A 23,010-nucleotide genomic window follows, 5' to 3' on the forward strand; every position below is an offset into this window, starting at 1 on the left:
GGGGGGGGGGGGGCGGACGCTTTTCTGTCAGGTATTCGACCCCCTGCCGCTTTAGGCTGATGACAAATTTCCCCCCTTTGATACTTTTTCAGAAATCCATTTTTGGCCGCCCGACCATAAAATTTTTCTAAAGGCGCCTTTTGCGCCAATATATACTAACTTTGAGTGGGAGCGCGCGCCAAAAATTACGCGATTTTTTTGTCAAAATTTTTCAAAAAGTGCCCAAAAATGGCTTTTTTGACTGTTTTTTCAAAAATTTGCCTGCCTCGAGAAAATCCTAGATCCGCCCCTGTGGGATAAATAAACTAAAACATAAGTCAGCAAGAAAAATGGAAAGTGTTTGATTAAATGAGGTAAGACGCTTGTCACAATTAATATTGAAATATTGGTGAAATTTTGCCTCTTTTCGAAGCTTTTTTGAAGCTTTTCACCGACTCAGTTTCTTTTTCAAATTATTGTTATTTTTAAATTTCAGCAACATGAAACTTTGAAGAAAGAAGTTCGTTCCACATTTAGACTAGCAGCAGATCCCGCAACATGGTATGATGCACGCCCAACTGAAACAAACAAGACGCTATTAACCAGGAGCGGATTTAGGGGAGGATTCGGGGGGGGGGGGGGGGGGGATTCGAGCCCCTGCCGAGCCTTTGTACAATTTTGAGATATCCATATTTGGTGACGGACCCTAAAAAGGTTCTAAATACGCCTTTGGCGCTAATATAAACTTACTTTGAGGGGGGAGCGCGCGCCAAAAAAACGCAATTTTTTTGGTCAAAATTTTCCAAAAATGCCTAAAAACGCCTTTTTTTGGCCTATTTTTCAAAATTCTGCTTTTGGCGCAGAAAATTTGGCCAAAACATCGTCTTTTTAGTTCTTTAAGCGAGCTCGGAAAATCAATTTGGTCGACCTAAATTAAAAGTTTGTCAAAATTTTGAAATTTTTTTGAAAATCCTCCCCCCCGGATTCTGCGACCGAAAAAAATCAGATTTGTCGCGGAATACGCAACATTTCTACTTTTCTTTGATCTTCTTTGCTGTTTTGGATTCCATGAACAAATACCTAAAACATTGTACCGATCAAAATCGCTCCAAAAATAGGCAAATTTGCGGAACCCGCCACTGTTATTGCGGAATCCAGAACAATTTAAGGAATCCACAAACAAATAAAAATACATGTGTATAGTCACATTGAGCTGTCGCGGAATCCGCAAATTGTAAGTCGAATCTGCAAATTGTAAGTGGAATCCGAAAATTGTAAGTGGAATCCGAACTTTGTTTGCGGATTCCACTTGTATTTTCGGGTTCCCCGTACATTTTGCAAATCCTCTTACAATTGCGGAATCCAGAACAACTAGCTATATTTGCTTGTTGCGGAATCCGCAACAAAACAATTGTGCCGACAAAATTTACGTTACAGCTATCTGTACGCGGAATCCACGAAACTTTTGTAAGTGGAATCCTCTAACGTTTTGGAACATGTTTAAAGATTTGTCTCTGGAATCCAGAAACATACAGACACAAAATTTTGCGCCTATCCAGTGCACAGTTTGGCCTCATGCTGGTGGAAATCGCTAGCAAATCAAAATCATGGGATCGATGTTAGAGATTCATTGTTCTGTCCACTCTCTATAGGGTTGAAAGAAAAATTATAGCAAAGGGTTGTTTTTCAGCACTACTTTAGCTTGCTCAAAAAGCTCGTAGGTGTCAATTATAGCATCAAAGCCTAGCCATTTCAGTTGTAATTCAGATTCGAAAAATTGTTCCAAGATGTTTTGCTGTGTTAAAAAGTATGTTGCAAATATTTTTTGACCAATTTTAAGCGCAGATAGCTGACTTAGTTAATGGGTTTTTGGTCGTCAATGACATCGGAAAAGAGACTAGAGACTGAAGCTGAGTGTGAATTGTTATTTATCCTGTCACTAACTAATTCTGACAATCACAAAATGCTAAGAAAAACTTCAGTGATTTCGCTGTTCTCAAAAATAACTAACTAATCCCATATGTTCTCTGAGTCCACATATTGCAGGATATCTTGCAAGAAAATACAACACTCTTGCCTATTTCTTGCAAGATTTTTTAGCAGATACTCAGCAAGATCTCACAGCGGAGATTGCTGGATTATGTTTCCCAGAGTAACGTTGAATTATTTTCTGAACATCCAAATATTTCATCTCTAAGTCAAAGATTTCTTCTCATCTCTTAGTCAACTTGGCAGGCATACCCTTCTCTAAAATGCGAGTTTATCTGTAAATATCATGTCTGCAAATCTATCTTTTCATATTTTGATTGGTTTTAACTCTTATTATCGGATTAGCTCTATCTCATAGCAAGACTCTTTTGTTTGAATAAATATTGAAAATACATGCGTTATAATACAAAATTAATTCTATTTTTTATGATTTGAAATCTAGATGAAACGTTACTGAGGCGTTCTGGGCTCGGCCAAAAATTTTAAGAAAAAAACTTAATGTTTGTCATCAATTAAGTTTCAGCCTAAAGCGTGTGATTTTGATCCCACTCATTTCTGACTGATAATTGACTAATATACATTTATGGGCACAGTTATGGCATAACAGTGGCGGATTTAGGGAGGGGGCGGGGAGGGGTCGGACGCCTCTCCCGTCAGGGATTCGACCCCCTGCCGACCCAAAGGGTCCCCCCTTTGATATTTTTTCAGAAATCCATTTTTGGCCGCCCGACCCTAAAATTTTTCTAAAGGCGCCATTGGCGCCAATATATACTAACTTTGAGGGGGAGCGCGCGCCAAAAAAAGCGATTTTTTTGTCAAAATTTTTCAAAAAGTGCCCAAAAATGGCTTTTTTGACTGTTTTTTCAAAAATTTGCCTGCCTCGAGAAAATCCTAGATCCGCCCCTGTGGCATAAATAAACTAAAACATAAGTCAGCAAGAAAATTGGAAAGTGTTTGATTAAATGGGGTAAGACGCTTGTCACAATAAATATTGAAAATTTGGTGAAATTTTGCCTCTTATCGAAGCTTTTTTGAAGCTTTTCACCGACTCAATTTCTTTTTCAAATTATTGTTATTTTTAAATTTCAGCTACATGAAACTTTGAAGAAAGAAGTTCGTTCCACATTTAGACTAGCAGCAGATCCCACAACATGGTATGATGCACGCCCAACTGAAACAAACAAGACGCTATTAACCAGGGGCAGATTTAGGGGAGGAAGCGGGGGGGTTCGAGCCCCTGCCGACCCTTTGTACAATTTTGAGATATCCATATTTGGTGACGGACCCTAAAAATGTTCTAAATACGCCTTTGGCGCTAATATATACTTACTTTGAGGGGGGAGCGCGCGACAAAAAAACGCAATTTTTTTGGTCAAAATTTTCCAAAAATGCCTAAAAACGCCTTTTTTTGGCTTGTTTTTCAAAATTCTGCTTTCGGCGCAGAAAATTTAGCCAAAACATTGTCTTTTTAGTGCTTTAAGCGAGCTCGGAAAATCAATTTGGTCGACCTAAATTAAAAGTTCGTCAAAATTTTGAAATTTTTTTTGAAAATCCTCCCCCCCCCCCTCTAGAAAATTCTTGATCCGCCTCTGATTATATTATGTTTAATTTTTTTTCTAAATTTTTTTCTGTAATTATGATATGGAAACACATTTAAAACGTTTTTGGCAGTATTTGGAACTTTGAAAAGAAATGTTGAATTTTTGAAAGTCAATAAAAAAGTTGAATGATAGCGAGGTGTGATAGTCAACCCGGGTATGCTTCATGGCTGTTGCAACGCAATTGTAAATAAGACAAGCCTGCAATTTCATTGGACCAAAATTAAGCTTAAATAAGACCAGATGGCCAAGTGGTCTTAGTTAAAAGCTAGGCATATGGTCTACGGTTTCGGTGTGGGTTCGAACCCACCCTTACCCTAACCTTTAAACATGTAAGCCCGAGGGGCCATAGCCCCACTTGACCTTTTTCAACCATTTTTTCGCTCAGTCTTAATTAAGGCTGACCGTCAGAAAGAGAAGTTTGTCTCATGCACAAATAATGGCCCTTTAATAGCTTGCTTCGAGTTATTCCGATGGCCGATGTTACCGAAGTTAAAGCATGTTTAGAAATTGTTTGAATTATGGATTTCTAGAGTTATTTGCCGAGAAAATGCTCGTTATTTCAATTGTTTGAACGTTGATAGAATTTCTGGAAATTAACGCTCACAAAGTCAATTCAGTCTCAAAAGATTAACCGACATGTTTCAGTAAGATTGGCCACTTTTAAGCAAATAAATTTTACTTTTTCTCAAAAATCAATTTTTGAACAGTTGTTTTTATCTTTAAATGAAGAAAAAAATTGCACAACTATTTTTGTTTCCTTTGATGAGCAATTTCAGCGGTTTTTTTGAATTTTGCTGGGAAACCCATCAAACCGTGCAAGTTTTTTAGCGGGATTTCGACCCGGATACTGTTAGAAGATCATCTGGCTGAACTAAGATTATGGATCAATTGCTGAAGAGTATAATGAATTGCGGATGCACTCTACTTTATTATTACGTATAATTTTTGCTTAATAGATCTTTGTCGCAGCCAGCGTAATTTTATAAAAAATCAAAAATGTCACTTGCGGTAAATTGTCGCTTGTGGTACGACCTAGTCGTGGTTCGATCTTTATTTTTCTGAAGATAGAGGTTTTTCTCTAGATATGGGGTTTCTAAAGATAGGAGGTTTGAAAAAAAATTGGAAAATGACCTTGGAAAAATGAATTCGTTCACATTTTATAATAAAAAAGATATGGCCTTTAAATTATTTGAACTTATGATTGACCCTGTTTTCGATAAACTCAGAAAAACGGCAACATTAGGTAAAACTTTTATTCCGCTGAGAAATTTGAAAAATGAAGTTCCACTTTCAAAATTAGATGTTGATCACGTTTTTGTAATTTTTTTTATTTTTGATTTTCAATTGTGAAGTGACCTTCATTTATTAGAAGAAATGAACTGAACTAAGAAAAAAAATCGAACCACGAAAAACCAAATTTGAAAAAACTCATCTCGACTTATGTAAGAGTACCTTCACTACGGTCATCGTCTCCTAAAAAGGTATCCTTTTAAGCTAAACGTACTTTCCTGCATAAGCGCGTGTGGAGGCCGAAAATTCTCTGGAAGATGTCAGGCCATAACTGGACTTCGCCACAACCTAAAATGAATATTTTTCATCAAAAAAACAATATACGTGTTATCATCGAGTCTTTGATTATGTATCTTTGATGATATATAAAAAACGGGTTTTGAGCCTTACTTGTCATAAATGATTGTTTCATAGTCGTTCAGAATACACAGTCAGTGAAGCTTTAGTTTGAGTGATTACGGTCTTAGAAAATCAGATACGTCGTTAGACATCTCTGCATTTTTTGAAATTGAATGTAGTGCTCGACGATTTTTTGTGAACTTTTTCAATCATTTACGGATCATTCCAAAATAGTAGGAACTAAATCATGTAAAAGTTAATCCGAGCTAAAGGTGATATTTTATCGTGATAACTAAATTTAAGAAACGTGGGTGTTATTGATAAGTTAAGTAGAATTTATATAATTGGCTTCTCATCTCAGCTATGCAAAACTTGAACAAAAAGATCGCTTCCACACTTTACGTGGTTTTTTGAGCCAAATCATCATTAAGAAATTATGCTACAAGTGACCATAAAGTCAATTTTATACGCTGAAATCAAAACAGAGGGAATGCTTTTTTGGAATTAATTGATCAGAGTTTTGTAATTTCCTTGATCCGTTTGTGGAATCCACTATTTAGATTACAAAGTTTTTTTTACCCTAAAATTATAACTTGAGCCCATAGAGAGACCATGGAAGTCCCAGTTGTTTGAGCCGTGGCATGACTGACTCCCATGATGGCCGCCATTTAAGTAGAACTCAATTGTTGCACATCTTTCTGGCGTGCCCACGTGAACATGTATGTTTCTGCACCCAGAGCTGTGAGACGCTGATTCAAAACAAAAAAAAAGCTTGTGAAACTATAGTTTGCGACCAGTTGGTAGTTTCATGTTTGTTTACTGCTTTACGGTCGCTGAGCGTCAAAAGCCCCCACGACAAAATCCCCCCGTCAAAAGCCCCCGAGTCAAAAGCCCCCCGTGCTTTTGCATGTAGGTTTTCTTGTACATGTAACTTTTGCGCCGGGGGCTTTTGACTCGGGTGCTTTTGACTCGGGGGCTTTTGTCGCTCAACCCTTTACGGTATATATCTTTTATATATCTTTTGAATTTGATTGTGAAGTTTTTATACGAAGCATTCATATTCCGTAACTAACTTTTATAATTATAATTGTGAACTCACTCTTTTGAGTGATTGTTTATTTGTGATCAAATAAACAATCACTCTCTAAATAATCACCTTTTCAGTAATTGTTAGGATCTATTGAGACATAGGAACTAAGAAGAAGACTAAGAAATTTTAGCTTGTCGATTAGATACTGTACTCAATCTGAAGTTAGCCTACAAGTTGCCTCAACCATCGATCATATTATCTGGTGCGAGCAACGAGTCCAAAAAGACCTTACAAACAAAAACTAACAAAAATTACAGTTTAGGTAATAGACGTTCTGTACGTCTCAATATATCTGACGCGAAAGAAACAAAACTGCTCGTATCAGGGCGAAGACCTGAATGTTCCGACTGCCTTTTAAAGTTTTATGCAGAAGTAATAACATTAAAAAATTAAATGTAATAAAATAAAATGAAAAAAAAAAATTCTAAAATTTGGAATTTTTTTATGAAAATCATCCCCCCACACGCCATATAAAGTACAAAAGGATATATTTCGCTCCTTGTAGCAAATAAATTATGGCATTTAAGCTTTTTCAACCAATTTGGAACGATTTTAAGACAGATTAACTCTCCGCTTATGAAGAAAACAAAACCCACCCCGAGCACAAATATTCCGTTACTTTCGTATCGAAAGTCGGAACAATAACTTCTTTAATCTTCAAAACGACACGCACAATTTACTCAATGACCACCTATATATGATTTAATTCACACCTAAATCCCTTGTAGAAAATCCGAGCTCAATTCAGCGATATTCTTTCAGAGGAAAAATAGTTTACTTCAACGTGTTTGACCCTCTCTGGACGATAGAAAGTATTTGCGCTGAACGGTCACTGTAAACAGTGCTGATTTGAATTAACAGGACAAAACGCGTTAAACTTGAAATTTCAAACGCGTTTTTCTCAAATTGGTTTGAGTTTAGTTGAAAACTTATGAAGACAAAACTTGCTTAAAATTGTAGCAATTTGAATATGGTGTAATTTGTTTTACAAATTTCGGGCCCAAAACTTTACACCAAAATTGGGTCATTTTGACTTGTCAAATTGGCCCATTGACGCGAACGAGAGAAAAAATATCTACAATCAGATCTTGATTGGAACTCGAATTGAAAGAAAGAACCACACTCAAGAACTCATCCAGAAAACAATCAATACAATTCTAAATTAAAAAAAAAAACATTTTTTTTCTCAACAAACCCATGACGGAAATGATCCGTTAAAATTCTTCTTGGTTCCACTGTGTAGTTTTGCAAATACTTCACTAACTTATAGTTTAATATAGTTTTCGAACATTTCAAATATCCTTCCGAATTAAACAATTCTTTTAAAAATGGACTCATTTTTTTCTGCTGCTTTTAGCCTGGATATTGAAAACAAGTATGTCGCCAGTTAGGCGGACTGCTTTATTGTATTGCCGTAAAAAGCAGACAGCGCGGCCACAAATCCCCCAGTTCTTTTGCGATCTTAGAAAAAGACTTTGATTTTTTATTTAAGTAAGGCAGGTGCAACACTGATAAATTGCCCTGATCTTTTAAATTATCGATTTTTATAATAAAAAATCAATAAGTTGCAAATGTCAGTTTCATCAAGAGTAAGAAGAAAAAGGGGAAAATAAATTTTGAAGCCTAAACTGCAGGTGCAGGTTGGTCTCAGCAGAATAGCTGAGAATTAAATCAACCTGAATCTTTAGAATTTCCCCACTCGCTCAGTCGAGTGGAATTATTATTTTTTTAATCACTAATTGTTCTTTAAACAAAAAAGTACTTTTAAAAAATATTTAACATTCCAGAACTGACAGAAGTAAAATTTTAATGTTTTCCTCCTATTTAAATTAATGTAACTTATACTAAATACCCCAAACCTATTTCGGTATTTAAGACATTTTTTCATCCATGTATAATTAATTTAAACTTATTTGATCAACCCTTTTAATTTATCTGTTTTTATAAATGTCATTTTAACTCTAGGACTAGATCGAATACGATCTATGATATAATTTAATTGAGACTTATAATTTTAGTTTCTAATAGAAATAAAAAAATCTAACAACCGACCCCTCATTTCTCCTAGTAAAACTGCCTTAAGCTTGGTATCTTTGGCATTGGACATGGTTGTAAGTTCTTTAATAAAGTCAAAAAAAATTCCGTAACTAAATTTACTAAGGCTGCTCGTATCAGGGCGAAGACCTGAACGTTCCGACCTCCTTTTAAGGTTTATGGAGCAGTTGTAACATAAAAAATTAATTGTAATAAAACAAATTGAAAAAAAAAATTCTTAAACTTGAAACTCTTTTTTTAATGAAATCATCACCCCACACGCCATATAAAGTACAAAAGAAAAAATTTCGCTCATTGTAACAAATCAATTAGGGCAAAAACGTTTCTTTCATTCAATTTGGAACGACTTCCAAGACGGATTAAATCTCCACTTACGCGTTAATAGCGCGAAATAGTCGCGCGTTAATTGTTCCAAATTGGCCAAAATGCCAATCTTTAAACCCCCATAACTTTACCATAATGATCAAAAGTGAAATATATTTTCAAATTTAAGCTCAGGACAACAATACATTTTGAGGAATATAAAAAAACTCCGTCAAAAATGGCTAGTTAAAAAATCGAAAGTTGTCTGAAGAAAAAAAACCCACCCCGAGCACAAATGTTCCGTTACTTTCGTATCGAAAGTCGGAACAATAAATATAATTCTGAACTCTGTCTATTTGCAATCAGAAAAATTTTGAGAATAACGACTAACGTTGATCCCCAACTAATCAACTTTCCAGTAATTTTATGATCTATTGAGACTAAGAAATAAGAGTTAGATTAAGACTACAGTGCTGATTTAAATTGTCCGGACAAAACGAACAAAACTTGAATTTTCAAACGCGTTTTTCTCAAATTGGGTTAAAATTAGACAAAAAATGAAGAGAACAAAAGTTGCTTAGAATTTCACCAGAATTGATATGGTGCCATTTTTTCTCCGAAATTCTCAACTCAACAAAAATTTTACATCAAAAATGGGTCATTTTGGCTTTTTTCAATTAATCAACTATTACGCTGAAACTACTTTGTTAATTGATAAAAATTATATCACAGGAAACTTCTTACGCAGCTCAACAAAGTTTAACAAGAGTTAAATCTCCAAAAATTTGCGCAAATTGTTTAAAATTTGTTTTTAAACAGAGATTCTGGGTTTTGTATAGTAAAAATCACATTTATTGACTATCGAGTGAAATTTTTTCTCTTTTACTGGTTTTTGAAGCTTTAACCCTCGTTAAACTTTGTTGAGCTGCGTAAGATGTTTCCTAGGATATATTTATCTTATCAATTAACAAAGTAGTTTCAGCGTAATTGTTGATTAATTGAAAAAAGCCAAAATGACCCATTTTTGAGGTAAAATTTTTGTTGAGAATTTTGGAGAAAAAATGGCATCATATTAATTCTGGTGAATTTCTAAGCAACTTTTGTTCTCTTCATTTTTTGTCTAATCTTAACCCAATTTGAGAAAAATGCGTTTGAAAATTCAAGTTTTGTTAATTTTGTCCGGATAATTTAAATCAGCACTGTAGTTCTAGATTAAGAAATTAACGTGACGAGCAGCCGATGAACTCAATCTGAAACTACTCTATGAGTGAGCCCCAACCATCGATCAACTCAATTTGAGCTTGTAAAACTTTTAAAAACTGCCAGTAAAATTAAGAAACCTCATAAATCGTTCCAACCGCTGAACCTCAAGCTAAATTTTGAGCGTACTCAGTTATAAAGACACAGTAACCATTCAAATCTGGCTTGAAAATGGACATATATTTTCTATCAAAGAGTCCAACGCTGCTTGGTAGCATAAACGTAATATTAAAAAGTAAAGTTCTGAAAATCTAAAGTTTTGAAAATTGAACTTTATGATTAGTAGACACATCATTAGCAGACACATCATTTCAGGTGCAGATCTACAATTTTTTGAGGAGCGAGAAAAATTTCACACATTTCTTACAATTTTTGAATTTTTTATCAAATGTTTCTTAGATTCAACCAATTGATTTTCCAAGCTTTCCTAAAACACTAAAAAAATCCAAGTTGCAACAATATTCCGCTGGCAATTGTTTTTGGCCACTTTGTAGAAAGTTTTTTTTTTCAAGAAGCCCCCCCCCCCCGCCAAGCTTTTAAGAGCACTAAAGATTGGTGCCGAAAGGTTCCCTCAGAGAAAAACCACGGTTGGTTGTCCGATTATTAATTTCGTAGAATACGTAGAATAGCACAGAAGGCTTGAGCATTTGGGTGTTGAGTGAGTCAAATATTCGCGAGCAGGGTGTCCGCCAACCCTTCTCAATCCGACCCTTGAATCAATTCAATTTTTTCTTTCATCTTGTATTAATCATAAATTTCATCAACTGAAACGCTGAAAAATATGCTAGCACTTTCAAAGCCAAAACTGAGCTAAAATTTTTAAACAAACACTGCTCCATAGACCTTAAAAGGCGGTCGGAACATTCAAGACTTCCTGATACGAGCAGTCTGGATTGGTTTTTTAATTTTCAAGTTTGACATGAAACTTTTAATTACAATTAGCTTTAGTTTTTAGTAGAGTACTAAACTCGAGCGATATTAAACGGTTTTCGGAGAGGCCACATGAAGTAAAAAATTCAGGAATAAGGTCAAAATGAGCATCGTCAAGCTCAAAAAGACAAAACAGACAAACACTAGGCTCAGTAAGATATCAACCGACAACTCTTAGCGCTAAAAAAAATAAAAAAGAGGATTATGCTTGATTCTTGTCGTCGAATCATCAGTCGAGATCCTTATCTTCGAACCAATTTAACCCATGTGCACAAGTGCACAATTACAAAACTATCTTTCAAAATTGACAGCTAAGGATAGATGCGATTTTTGCTAATTGTTTTGAAACAGTTCACATTTAAAATTATACTGCTATTTCTGTTGGGGTGTGTACCTAGAGTATATGACAAGTACAAAAATTTCACTCTGCAAAAAACATTAAAGCTGAAAATCGTTAAAGCAGTCTATAGTTTAAGTTCAATCTAAAAAGTTCGTCCAAAAAGAACTTCCGTGAAAATAATCTGGTTTTTTTATAGAAGTAAAAACTTTTTTTTAGTCTTTTTTTTTCTGTAATGGTGGTCCTCTATTTCCTACAAAATCATTGTTCACTCGTGGCACCTTTAAAGAGGCATCTGGTCTGATGGTAAATCGAAGCCGCGGTGCTATGTTGGTAAAATAACTTATTTACTTAAATTGCTCTGTCTCGTAAAGAAACTGAAAAAAAAATAACCAGAAGGTGTGTTGGGGTATGTGCCTCTCGTTTGGATGAGTGACTCGCTTAGTCTCAATCCTGTTCCCGCGTAGTTCACATATGCCCTGGCTGTGATTGTCACGGTCGTGCCTGTCGGAAGATCCGAAACCACTACTGTAGGGTCATGACTGCGATAAATGCACGCTGACGCCGCACATCTGCCGTAGTTGGAACTAAATCAGTTGCATTTCAAAACCTATTCAAAAAATGAAACGACAGTAATTGAAATATAAAATAAATATTTCAAAATTTTGAGTTTTTTTCGAAATTACACAAAACTAAAAATTGCAAAAAAAATTTATACAGCCATTTAGAAACTAATTTAATTATATGGTTACAATGTCTGAAAGATGCTTTGGAAAAAACAGTCAATTGAAAACCAAGTTAATATTTATAATTGAATTTTTAATCATAAATTATAAAATTTTTATTTTTTGTGCTGTTTTTGTTTGTTAGTTTTTGCAAATTATTTTTGTTTTTAAATTATTTTTTGGCTTAATTTGTGTATTTGTTTGTCGGTTCAGACGAGCTCAGAAGTTATAAGTGGCTGACATCATAAAAACAGGTTGACAAACATTCTAATTTAATTTTTATCTTTCAGAAAATTTTAGATTCTCTTCTGAATATGATACTTTTTTGAGAGCCATTAGAATAGAAAAAGATACTAAAATTACAAGGTTTCCCGCTTCGAGATCCCGCTCCAAAACCGCTCAAGATATGGGCGGTCTGAGCGGTTTTCCAGCAATATTTGAGCGGTTTGGGCAGTTTTTTTGGAAAAACCGCTCAAAAACCGCTCATTTCTTGCGGTGATTTTTGAACGGTATCTCAGGCAAGATTTGAGCGGTTTTTGGGCGGTCTTATAAAGAAAACCGATTAAAATCAACAAAAAGGCCTGGAAAGGTAATGTGACGCTAAGATGCATTTGAAATACTTCCCGGGTTGACCTCTATAAACAGAAAATGCTTATCTTACATTTCCCCACACCGAAAATGCTTATCTCATAGTTTCCTACATCATTATCTAAAAAAACCGCTCAAAAACCGCGCAAGATTTGAGCGGTTTATCTAAAAAAACCACTCAAAAACCGCGCAAGATTTGAGCGGTTTTTCTAGATAAACCGCTCAAATCTTGCGCGGTTTTTTAAGCGGTTTTTTTATATAAACCGTTCAAAAACCGCTCAAACCTCTCATTTTGAAGCAAGATTTTGAGCGTAATTGTCTAAAAAAACCGCTCAAACCGCTCAAATCTTGCTTCAAATTAGGTGAAAAATCTCGACTCGGGTTTGAGTAACTTTTGCTGATTTTATTAAAATTTCATAAAAAGCTAAGCATTAGCTTAAAAATTTGATTATTTTTTCGGTATTTCTTTTGCGCTGGTAAATTTATACCAATTTATAACCTAGAAAGTTGTTCAACAATTTTTCAAATTATGCAACAAGAAAAAAATAATACAGGTGCCGTGAAGTCTTCGAACAAAGATTCAGAAAAATGCTTACTAAATCATCCACCCGTGTACCACGCCCAGTGAGGAGTCTTGGGACATTGTGAATGCAATCGAAGTAGTGGTTGAACTGTCGGATCCTGCGACCCATTGAGGCTTCAGAGGAGTCGCCGCCTCATAGATGTCAAGAGGAGCTCCGATTTTCCGCGTGAAACCCACGTGATCTGCGTGCGCCCGGACTACAAGGTGAACTTGAGATCCGGGAACAAGGCCGGTGAAAGAGAAAGCCGAAAGAGACGTGTTCGAGTAATCGCACGTGGTCACGCAATCTCCGTGGGAGGAGCTAAAACCACTCGACTCTACGGTTACTTTAATATCAAAGAAAAACGACTACTGAAAAAAGAATAGTTAATTTCTTAAAAATTCCCTCCAACCCCTAAGGTATCTACTAAAAAATGTCACCCCTATAATAAAAAGCAGTAACTTAGCACTAGAGCGTTCTCTTTATAATTCGAATTTTGTTTCATTCTGACTGGTCGAAAATTCGACTGAGTTAATCTTCTTAATAATTACCCCCCTTTCCTGAAGGGGGTATGGGTTAAGTAGATCCTAGAATCGATATGGAGGGAAGTGTTATTGAGCTGAGTAAGGTCAAAAACTGGACCACTTCGACCTCGAGGAGAAACACATAGGCGAAATTTTGAGAAAGCTTTTTTGATTATATAGATTTTCTATTATGTTGGACTTGATGCTTTCGAAGCCAAAAATTTGCAATTCTATTTCGTATGACCAAAAACAACATAGCTAAAGATATTTGTTACAATACTTATTGAAGGAACATGTGAAATTCAATTCAGCAACGCAGCTTTAAATATCATTTTCAAAACCAGTTTCTTCAAAAAATTCCCAAGTATCTCAAAAAAATTCAGATGACCCGGGTTGACCTCCATAGACCAAAAACAATTATCATACAATTTTATAAATAAAAAAACATGTGTAAATAAATTAAACAAAGCAGCTTTAAAGACCATTTTCAATACCAATTTTTCAAAAAAATCCTAAAATATCTTAAAAACATTAAAATGACCCAGGTTGACTTCCATAGACCGAAAATGCTAGCTATGCAATTCAATAAAATAATTCTGTTGAAAGATACTTGTCATGAACATTTCATACATTTGAGCTAAAATGGTAAAACCAACATAACAGTGCAGTATATTCAAATCCTAACAGTTGCTTTTGGCTTATTACACTTTACATTAGAAAAAACAACTTCTCAGAAATTTTTAGTTACAACCCACATTTACAGCCATTCGCTTACATCCACTACGTTCTGTGTAATCCCTCCCCCGTGTACGAGCCCACAAAATCCGGTGCGGACTGTACATGTTAGAGTGTTAAGCATTTGGTGACTCAGGGTATATGACTTTTGTCTTTTGTGTCCGGTTACGAACAGAACCCAAATATTTTTGAACGAAATTAAATCTAACATGAAAAACCTGGAAAAATTTTTAAAATGGAAAAATGCTACTCATACTTTTTCCATATAAGAAAAATCACTAATCATAGACATTTCATGCAATTTAATTTACTAAAGGAATTGCATAATAAGTGTATCCCTAGCGTTTTCCATGTATGAAAACAGTATCATTAGCTTTATCGGTCAACCCGGGGACTCAAATACAGCGAGACATAAGAAATATAAAATGAACTTATTCTATTTACTTATTTTGGATCAACCAGACTATTCCCCTCCCCCAAATCGATTTAGGGTGGAGATAATACAGGTTTCTTTGAGATAAAGTTTGAGAGGAATATGATTTACCTATTTAAAGTTTAATTATCCTGATAATTAATTGAAACGTCAAGTTAACTGACTTTTTAGCCTATCATAATAAAACTGTATGAAAAATTGAAACAAAAATATATAATTTGCGCATTTATATCAAACGCATATCTCGGGTTGAATAAAAATAAGAGTCATACAATTTTAATATATGAAAAAGGGCTAATCTCACACTTTTCATGCAGTTCCATAGGTAAAAAAATTTGCATGAAAGGTCTTTAAGAGATTTTTCAGATATGGAAATTGTATGACTAGCATTTTTCTATACACCAAAAAATTTAGTTTTGTACAATTTATTTTCTGAAAATTTTCGGATTTAGTCATAACCGACCTCAAACGACAGAAATCATGGTCTACTCAAAAGCAGAGCCACCAAAGATAAGACCGTTTGGCGCTTACAATGCATCAAAAACTGCCTGAATTGTCTCAATTTTGTCTTGAACAAACAATATAATGAAAGTATCAAATTAATAAATGTTGGCAAATGATTTTCAAAAATGGTTTTCTTTTTATTTGAATTTTCAATTAACCATGAATTGATCAAGGCATGCAAAGCATTCTCTACCAAGTAAATTGGCGTTTTGAGCATTTTTTAAAATCCCTCAAAATCTTAAAATCCTCAAAATCCATTTTTTTGCATCCACGACTACGTTTTACACACAAAATTAATTTTCGCATACAAATTTTTAAATGTTTGTTTGAGAACAAAATTCGTTTTGCGATTGAAAAAAAAAACAAAAAATTTGTTCAGGCAACTTCGATACAACATGAAAAAACTTTTGCTGTCGCCATGAAAAAAATGTTAGTCATAAAATTCCATATGGAAATTGTATGATTAGCATTTTTTGGTAGCATTTTTTTAATCTATGTCGATACGCTAAATTTTATGTTAAAACAAGAAAAAGTTCTTTGAAAGTTCGATTAATTCATGTTAGCAAACTGTATGAAATTTATATGACTAGTATTTTTTCATAGACTTAGTTTATGGAATTGTATGAGTAGCATTTTTGGTCTATGGAGGTCAACCCGGGATTTTAAATAGAAGTTATTTGTCAAAATTATTACATGCTTGACGAGAACACTCTACGGTAGGTCATTTGGGGGTGGGGGAGAGAAATTGTGCGGTTGATCCGTTATTTTTGCTCCCCATGGTACCTCCTAAAATAGTGACACCTATATATCAATAATTCTCCTCTTAAAACATGTGCAAAATTGCTAGCTACGAAGTTCTCCCTATAATTTGGACCAAGGATAAAACAGAAGTGGCTTACAGCTTCTATGAAAACTAACTCGATTAGCCAGCCTGTTTTTGTGCCGGCAGCCTCAAAATTGATAATAACACTTGTCGTTGTAACATCAGGAGTTCCGACCAGAGTCGTAGCAGCAGGAATCGTAACATCCGACACCCGGTAAGCCTCGCTTATTCGTCTTGTCACCGCCACTCCAGGATACTCGATGAAAGAGTTTACAGAAACAGCGACGACGATCCCTGACGGTATTCCATGGATTTGGTATCGACTCACAGAGGGATCCGTAACCTCACAAAGAATGCCTTGGCATGATCCGGCGTCAGAACTGAAAACGGTTGTAAGGCTAACTTTGTGACCTTGAAAAATAAAACGTAGCATCGTTCATGTAAAAATATTACGGTAGAGTTACATTTGCTTGCTTTTTCCGACATATGATTCTTACAAAGCTTACACTTAATTAAAATTTTTGCAAATTTTATTTTTTTTTGCAAAATTTTGCACAAATTTCAGTCTTGGTATAGATAACAAAGCTTCTATCTGAGTTTTCTCGTTGTCTGGAATCAAATTTAAAAAAAAATCTTTCCAATTTGCCAATTTTATGTCTTCATAGTTTTTAGTTATTAATTACGACTTATAACTTCCTAATTTACCTAGCTAAAAGTTGTATATTGTGGTTCTAAGTATAACTATAGAAAGACGTGGACCGTAGGTTTTTAAAAACTTTTCCTTGGATATTCAGAAACTTTTAAATTTTATACATTTTTAAATGCCAAAAGAGGCGTACGATATTAGCCATCCCGAATGCGATCCTTCGTCAACTTCAAATCCGACCGAAAATGTTGTCGTGCCCATAATTACACTTCCAGCTGCAATCGGAGTTTTCGGGTTAGTCACTTCTGGCATCCGGACTTCGTCGCTCCATCGTCTGCCATAACCCGTATAATCCACAAATGCATATACCTCAATATAAACCAAAGCTCCAGGCAATAAGCCAGTAACAGTATACACGTTAGATGCAGGGTTGCTGATTTCACAATCAGCAGCACAACTTCCGGAGTCGGACCTAATAAAGTAAAATTACTCATACCCTAGAAGGTTTGATCTGGAAAAATGCAGTAATAAACACTTTAAACCCTTTTAAACAAAAACTGTAAACTGTTTATATTTTAGAAAGTTGGTTTTAAAACACAATACTTGCTTTATCAACCAGCCTGAATGCAGTCCTTTAACTGCAAAACCAAAATTCACACTTCGGCTATCAACTGGACTGGATCCGGTGCATGTAGGAGTTGCTGGTTTTGTGATCTCATACACAATTAAAGTGTCACTCCATCGTCGGGTAAATCCAGTGTAGTCAACGTAGGACGAGACGGATATCTGAACTAGAGTTCCTGGCGTGAATTTCATAATGTAATACGAGGTTGCAGAAGGGTCGCTTATGAAGCAAGGAGAGGAAGTTGGGCAGGAGTTTGTGTCAGTACTGAAATAAAATTTTCAAGTACAAACTGTTTTACTTTGAGATTCTAAAGATAAACTGATTTTATGAACTTGTTCCGAATTTAAATAACTATAATATAGCTACCTAAAAATTGGAAAAGAGTATGAACGCAATTAAACAGGAAAAAACACACTGACCCTGTCGAAAAAATCTCAACTTTCGATTTTGAAAGAAAAAAATAAAGCTCTAAGTTTTTTGAATTTTTTAGAACAAGATAAGGTTGGCACTTTTCTGATGAAAATAACCGATTTTGAGAAAAATGGATCAGAAAGTGAACTTTTTTTCCGCTTGAAATCTGAAAACTAAATTCCATTATCGAAATTAGAATTTGTCAAGGTTTTTCATGCGCCAATTCCACGTTCTCTTTAAATAATTCTCAGCAGATGAATTTCAATTGAACTCAAAAAAGGCTGATATACATTCGTGCATTCATAAATTAAAAAAGATGTATGAATGCACATCAGTAGTTATGAGATTATTGTAAAATTCTTGATCCATTGCAAAAGCCTGACTAAAAAAGTCAATTGATCTTTGTATTGAGAAAACCGCTGTTTAAAAAGTTTACTCATCTATACCCGCATCCAAAATTTGGCTCAAGTAACCGATTATCCCGAAATATTTTGTTGATTTTTCGTCAATTCTAGTTTATAATAATTACCAAAATAAGATATTTAGAAGATTTTGAACCAATCATATTCAAAAAATTTTCCAAAAATTATCATGATTTATAATCGAGTGTAATTGATTGCAGTTCGAACAGAAAAAAAATTTTAATCAACTATCTTATTTTGAGAAAAAATTGTCATAAAAGAAATATATTTTACTTATATCCATCCTATGGTTTAATACTTTTCTGTCGAAATCAAAATCAGCACAAGTGAGATATCTTGTCATACTTTAACTTATCTGAAGAAGAAAAGAAAACTTCCATAAAAATCCCTCTTAATTAGTTGGAAGGTTCCCGCGGTAGATGAAAAATTATCAAAAAATTTGATGAAGCAAAAGCAATACGCTCACCTTGTATCATGAAACAATTCTAATCTAGAAAAATAGAAAAAAGTTTCTGGCTGTCAATTGATTTTAAGATTGGTAAAACATTTTTTATTTTAAAATAAACCAACATCTATAAAAAGCCTAATTCATTCCAAAACTCAGACGCACGTTAGAAGCAAAAAGGGGTAGAAAAAGGAATGTAATCGATTATAATCAATTATAATGGATTTTTGTGCATAATGTATGAATTAGAAATTGGGATTGAAAAGTTCAATTATTATCGATTAGAATTGTATCAAAAAGATGGAATATTAATTGTTTATAAACAATTCAATTGCACTGTAATTGATTATAATTTGACTTCAAAAAGAGAGAATATAATTGATTGTCAATTGATTAAAATCAATTTTTTCTCAATTGTAATAAAACTGGTACTGAAACAGATTATAACTGATTATCAACGCTCGAAACTGGTGGGTGCGGGTAACTTCGAAATAACCAGTGTTTTTCTTACAAATCGATTGAGACCAGAAAATTTAAATTTAAAAAGGGATTATCGAGTTTATTTTTTTGTTTGATATTCCATTTTTCATTTAAATTAAGTAATTAATTATAAGTCTTTCGTGAAAATTTATCTTTCCAACTGAATTTTTGTCATTTACAATGAAAACACTTCCATTATTTTGTTTTGTCTTCTGAAATCATACCTGATCAGCCAGCCAGATTTTAATCCCTGAGACGAAAATCCAACTCTCAAAATTGTAGTTTGGATTTGTATCGATCCAACTTCGGTTGGAGTTGCCGGTTTTGTGATTGCAGATACTTCGTATGGTTCCCCTAAGCGCCGCGAAAAACCAGGGTAGTCGACAAAGCCCTGGAGTGATATAGCTACCAGGGTACCTGGCACTATGGACGAGACCTGAATCCAGTTCCATGAGGGCTCGAAGTACTCACATGGTGAAGGGTAACAATTTCCAGAATCGGACCTGAAAACCGTTTTAAAATTAAAACCAAATCAACATCCACTATGTCCCAAAGAAGTCTGAGTGGATGTTTTAACTAGGATCTAAATCAGAATTTTTAGCTATTCGGAATCGAGTAAACCACCCACAGAAATTAGCTTTTAACCACCCGCATCCAGTTCCAAGCGTTAATAATCGATTATATTACGATTTTAGTACCAGTCTCACTAAAATTGCGAAACAATCGATTTTAATCAATTAATAATCAATTATAATCTCTCTTTTTAAAATCAAAATATAATTAATTATAATCCATTATAGTCGATTGTAATCGATTATTTATTCGTCTATTTTTCGACACGATTATAATCGATTATAATTGATTATGATCCATTTTTTTATTCAAATTTCTATTTCATTAGTTTTGCACAAAAATCCATTATAATCGATTATTATCGATTATAATCCCTTTTGTTTGTCCATTTTTGTCTTCGAAGTTGCATCTAAAATGTTTATATTTTATGCTTTTTGTGGACGTTGGTCCCAATGAAAAATGAGAAAAGTATTTTTAAAGTTTTCCAATTAATTCAAATTTTTAAGTTTTTTTTTCATTTCTTCCCCAATAGAGTTGTTTTGCGATGCATATTTTAAGCTTTTTTGAACACCAAAACATCAGCAAATTGATTTAGTTTCATGATTGATTCGGAAAATTTATTTTTCATCTACCGCGAGAACCTTTCCACTCATATGAAAGGATCTCTATGAAACTTTTGTTTCGTGGTGATACTTTGTGTTCAGATGAACCAAAGTGTTCAAGAGATCTCTCTTTTAGAGATTTTCTAATTGACACAAAAATAATAACCCATAAGATATAATTCGAAAAAAGAAATATGGCAAACTAAGAGATTATAATCGATTATAATTGATTTTAAGGGTTTTTAGTAAGAACTATAATCAATTATAATCAATTCTAATCGATTATAATCTCTTGGAAAATATCACGATTATAATCAATTATAAATCCCTTAAGGACCTAATTTTGGTAATTATAATCGATTATAGTTGTCAAAAAATCATCATAATAATCCGTTATAATCGATTATTTACGCCTAAACTTGGATGCGGGCTTAATAATGATAGTTTGGCCTCTTGTGTCGAGGGGTCAGGGAACTTTTATTAAATGGTTTGAGAGCTCTATGTGTCTTATTTTCAAGGGACCAGTCTACCATAAAGTACACGTAATTATTTATTTACACAGTTACTTTTAAGGCAACTTGTTTATAGCCTCATGCATTCAAAATTTGCCATAACTTTTGTGACTGCTGCAGTCATGTCAACATGTTGCGATCTTGCCCAACGAAGAGACGGAATCTGCACAAAAGTTGGAGCCAATTACCAGAGCGAAGCGGCGACGCTCGCGTAGCATGTAGACCAGCGACCTTGATGGGCGATCCACCAGCCACAAATCGGCCAAAAAATCTTTGTTCATTTGGAAGTTTTGTAGATTTTTTTAAACTTGTTTTAACCACTTTTTTATCAATCTTTAAGCCAAAATTATCGTTTCATTTGACTATACGTATTGTGGTAGGTGTAGGATCGGCTTGGTAAAAGGTCGTTTTGATAAATCAGTTAGCCTCACCTGCCTTTTAGTTACCTCGGTTTTAAATTATCTGACCATGGTTTAAAACAATTGGACAAGTGAACAACCTTACCCCTAAAACAACTGAGGGAAGAAATAGTTAGCTTGATCAGGAAAATTAATTTTCACGCAGTAGAAACTAATTACTTTTGATGGTGGCTATAGTGCTTACCCGGGTTGAGCTCCATAGACCAAAAATGCTAATCATACAATTCCATAAACTAAGTCAATGAAACAATACTAATCATACAAATTTCATACATTTCGCTAAAATGGTGTCGTCGAATTTTCAAATAACTTTTCTCTTGTTTTGGCGCTATATTCGGTGTATCGTAAAAAATAAAAAACAAAACTTTTTGTCAAAAAAAATGCTAATCATACAATTTCCATTTATGGAAAATGTATGACTAGCATTTTTTTGATGGCGACGACAAAATTTTTCAAATTATTTTTGAAATTGACTCCCCAAATTTTTTTTTTCAAGCGCAAATAGGTTTTCGTACTCAAAAGACATTTTTTGAAAAAAAAATTTGCATGCAAAACTTAGTTTTTTGTGTGTATAAAGTAGTCCTGGATATACTAATATTGGATTTTTTAACTTTTCTCTTCATAAATTTTTGAAAAAACGCTTAAAACTCCTCTTTCTTTTGTATGACATGATTTTGTATGCCGTTACTTTCGTTACTTTCGTTATATTATTTTGAAGACAAAATTACAACTTTTCAGGCTATTTCCAAATGCAATTTTAATGCGAGACGGCGAAACTTATGGTTACTACATATGAGTAACCAAGGTTTAAGTCATTTGTGTTTGGTTACGAACACAACCAAAGAATTTTGATAAATTAAATTGTAAAAAATCAAAATTTTTGGTTTATGGTAAAATGCTACTCATACAATTTCCATATATAAAAAAAAACTAATCATAGACCTTTCATGCAATTTTCTGTACTTATGGAATTGCATGAAAAGTGTATGTTTAGCATATTTCCATATATGAAAATTGTATGACTATTATTTTTGGTCAACCCGGGTGAACTGTTGGGTATTTTGCTCGGGAAAGTCCAAAACTAATGTGATTGAATCTGATTGGTAAATAAAAGCCAAACAAATTCAAGCTACAAGCCCAGGCATTACAATCATTTTTTCAGGTATCCGGTTTGACCTCGATACACCGAAAATATTTGTCATACAATTCCATACAATAAGTGTATGTAAAAATGCTTGTCATACAATTTTCGTACAAATTCAAGAAATGTTCGAAAAAAAAATTAAACTAATTTCTGTGGCTGTTTTGTTCAAATAAAACAGTCTGGGGATGAAAAAACCAAGGTTTTTAATTTTTGAAGAAAAAAATGCTTATCATAAAATTCCCACATATGGAAATTGTATGAAATTGTATGACTAACACTTTTTTGATGGCGACAGAAAAAAGTAATTTTGAAATTGCCCCAAAAATTTTTTCGTGTTTTTTACCGCAAATCTAATTTTGCACTCAAAAAAACATTCTCCAAGAATTATTAAGTAAATACAAAATTAATTTTTTGTGTGCATAACGTAGTCCTGGATTCACTAATAATGGTTTTTTTTTACTCTTTGCTGGATAAATTTTTTTTTTCAAAAACACTGAAAACTCCTATTTCTTTTGGTATGACATGTTTAGGTATGCCTTGATTAATGTCTGATAAATTAAAAATTCAATTTTTAAAAATAATCATCTTTGAAATATTTTGCCAAAACTTATAGATGGTTACTTTCTTATATCATTTGTTAAGGACATCTCTGAGGCAATTCAG

At 34.0% G+C, this 23,010-nt stretch overlaps 1 protein-coding gene across 1 annotated transcript in view; it reads right to left on the reverse strand.

Annotated features, from left to right (window-relative positions):
- Window positions 1-504: 504 nt before the first annotated feature.
- LOC134854991 (uncharacterized) overlaps window positions 505-23,010 on the reverse strand; it is a 36,865-nt gene continuing 14,359 nt past the window's right edge. The window contains exons 6-15 of the mRNA XM_063871371.1: window positions 19,322-19,600; window positions 17,322-17,603; window positions 16,908-17,186; window positions 16,164-16,448; window positions 13,083-13,370; window positions 11,567-11,760; window positions 5,778-5,947; window positions 5,074-5,147; window positions 3,062-3,139; window positions 505-557 (exon numbers count right to left, since the gene is read on the reverse strand). Coding sequence (XP_063727441.1) covers window positions 3,100-3,139; window positions 5,074-5,147; window positions 5,778-5,947; window positions 11,567-11,760; window positions 13,083-13,370; window positions 16,164-16,448; window positions 16,908-17,186; window positions 17,322-17,603; window positions 19,322-19,600 — 1,891 coding nt within the window. The 3' untranslated portion in view covers window positions 505-557; window positions 3,062-3,099. The remainder of the gene's footprint in view (window positions 558-3,061; window positions 3,140-5,073; window positions 5,148-5,777; window positions 5,948-11,566; window positions 11,761-13,082; window positions 13,371-16,163; window positions 16,449-16,907; window positions 17,187-17,321; window positions 17,604-19,321; window positions 19,601-23,010) is intronic.

The sequence above is a fragment of the Symsagittifera roscoffensis genome, chromosome 10 (genome assembly GCF_963678635.1).
Source record: "Symsagittifera roscoffensis chromosome 10, txSymRosc1.1, whole genome shotgun sequence".
Classification (NCBI taxonomy): Eukaryota; Metazoa; Xenacoelomorpha; order Acoela; family Convolutidae; genus Symsagittifera; species Symsagittifera roscoffensis.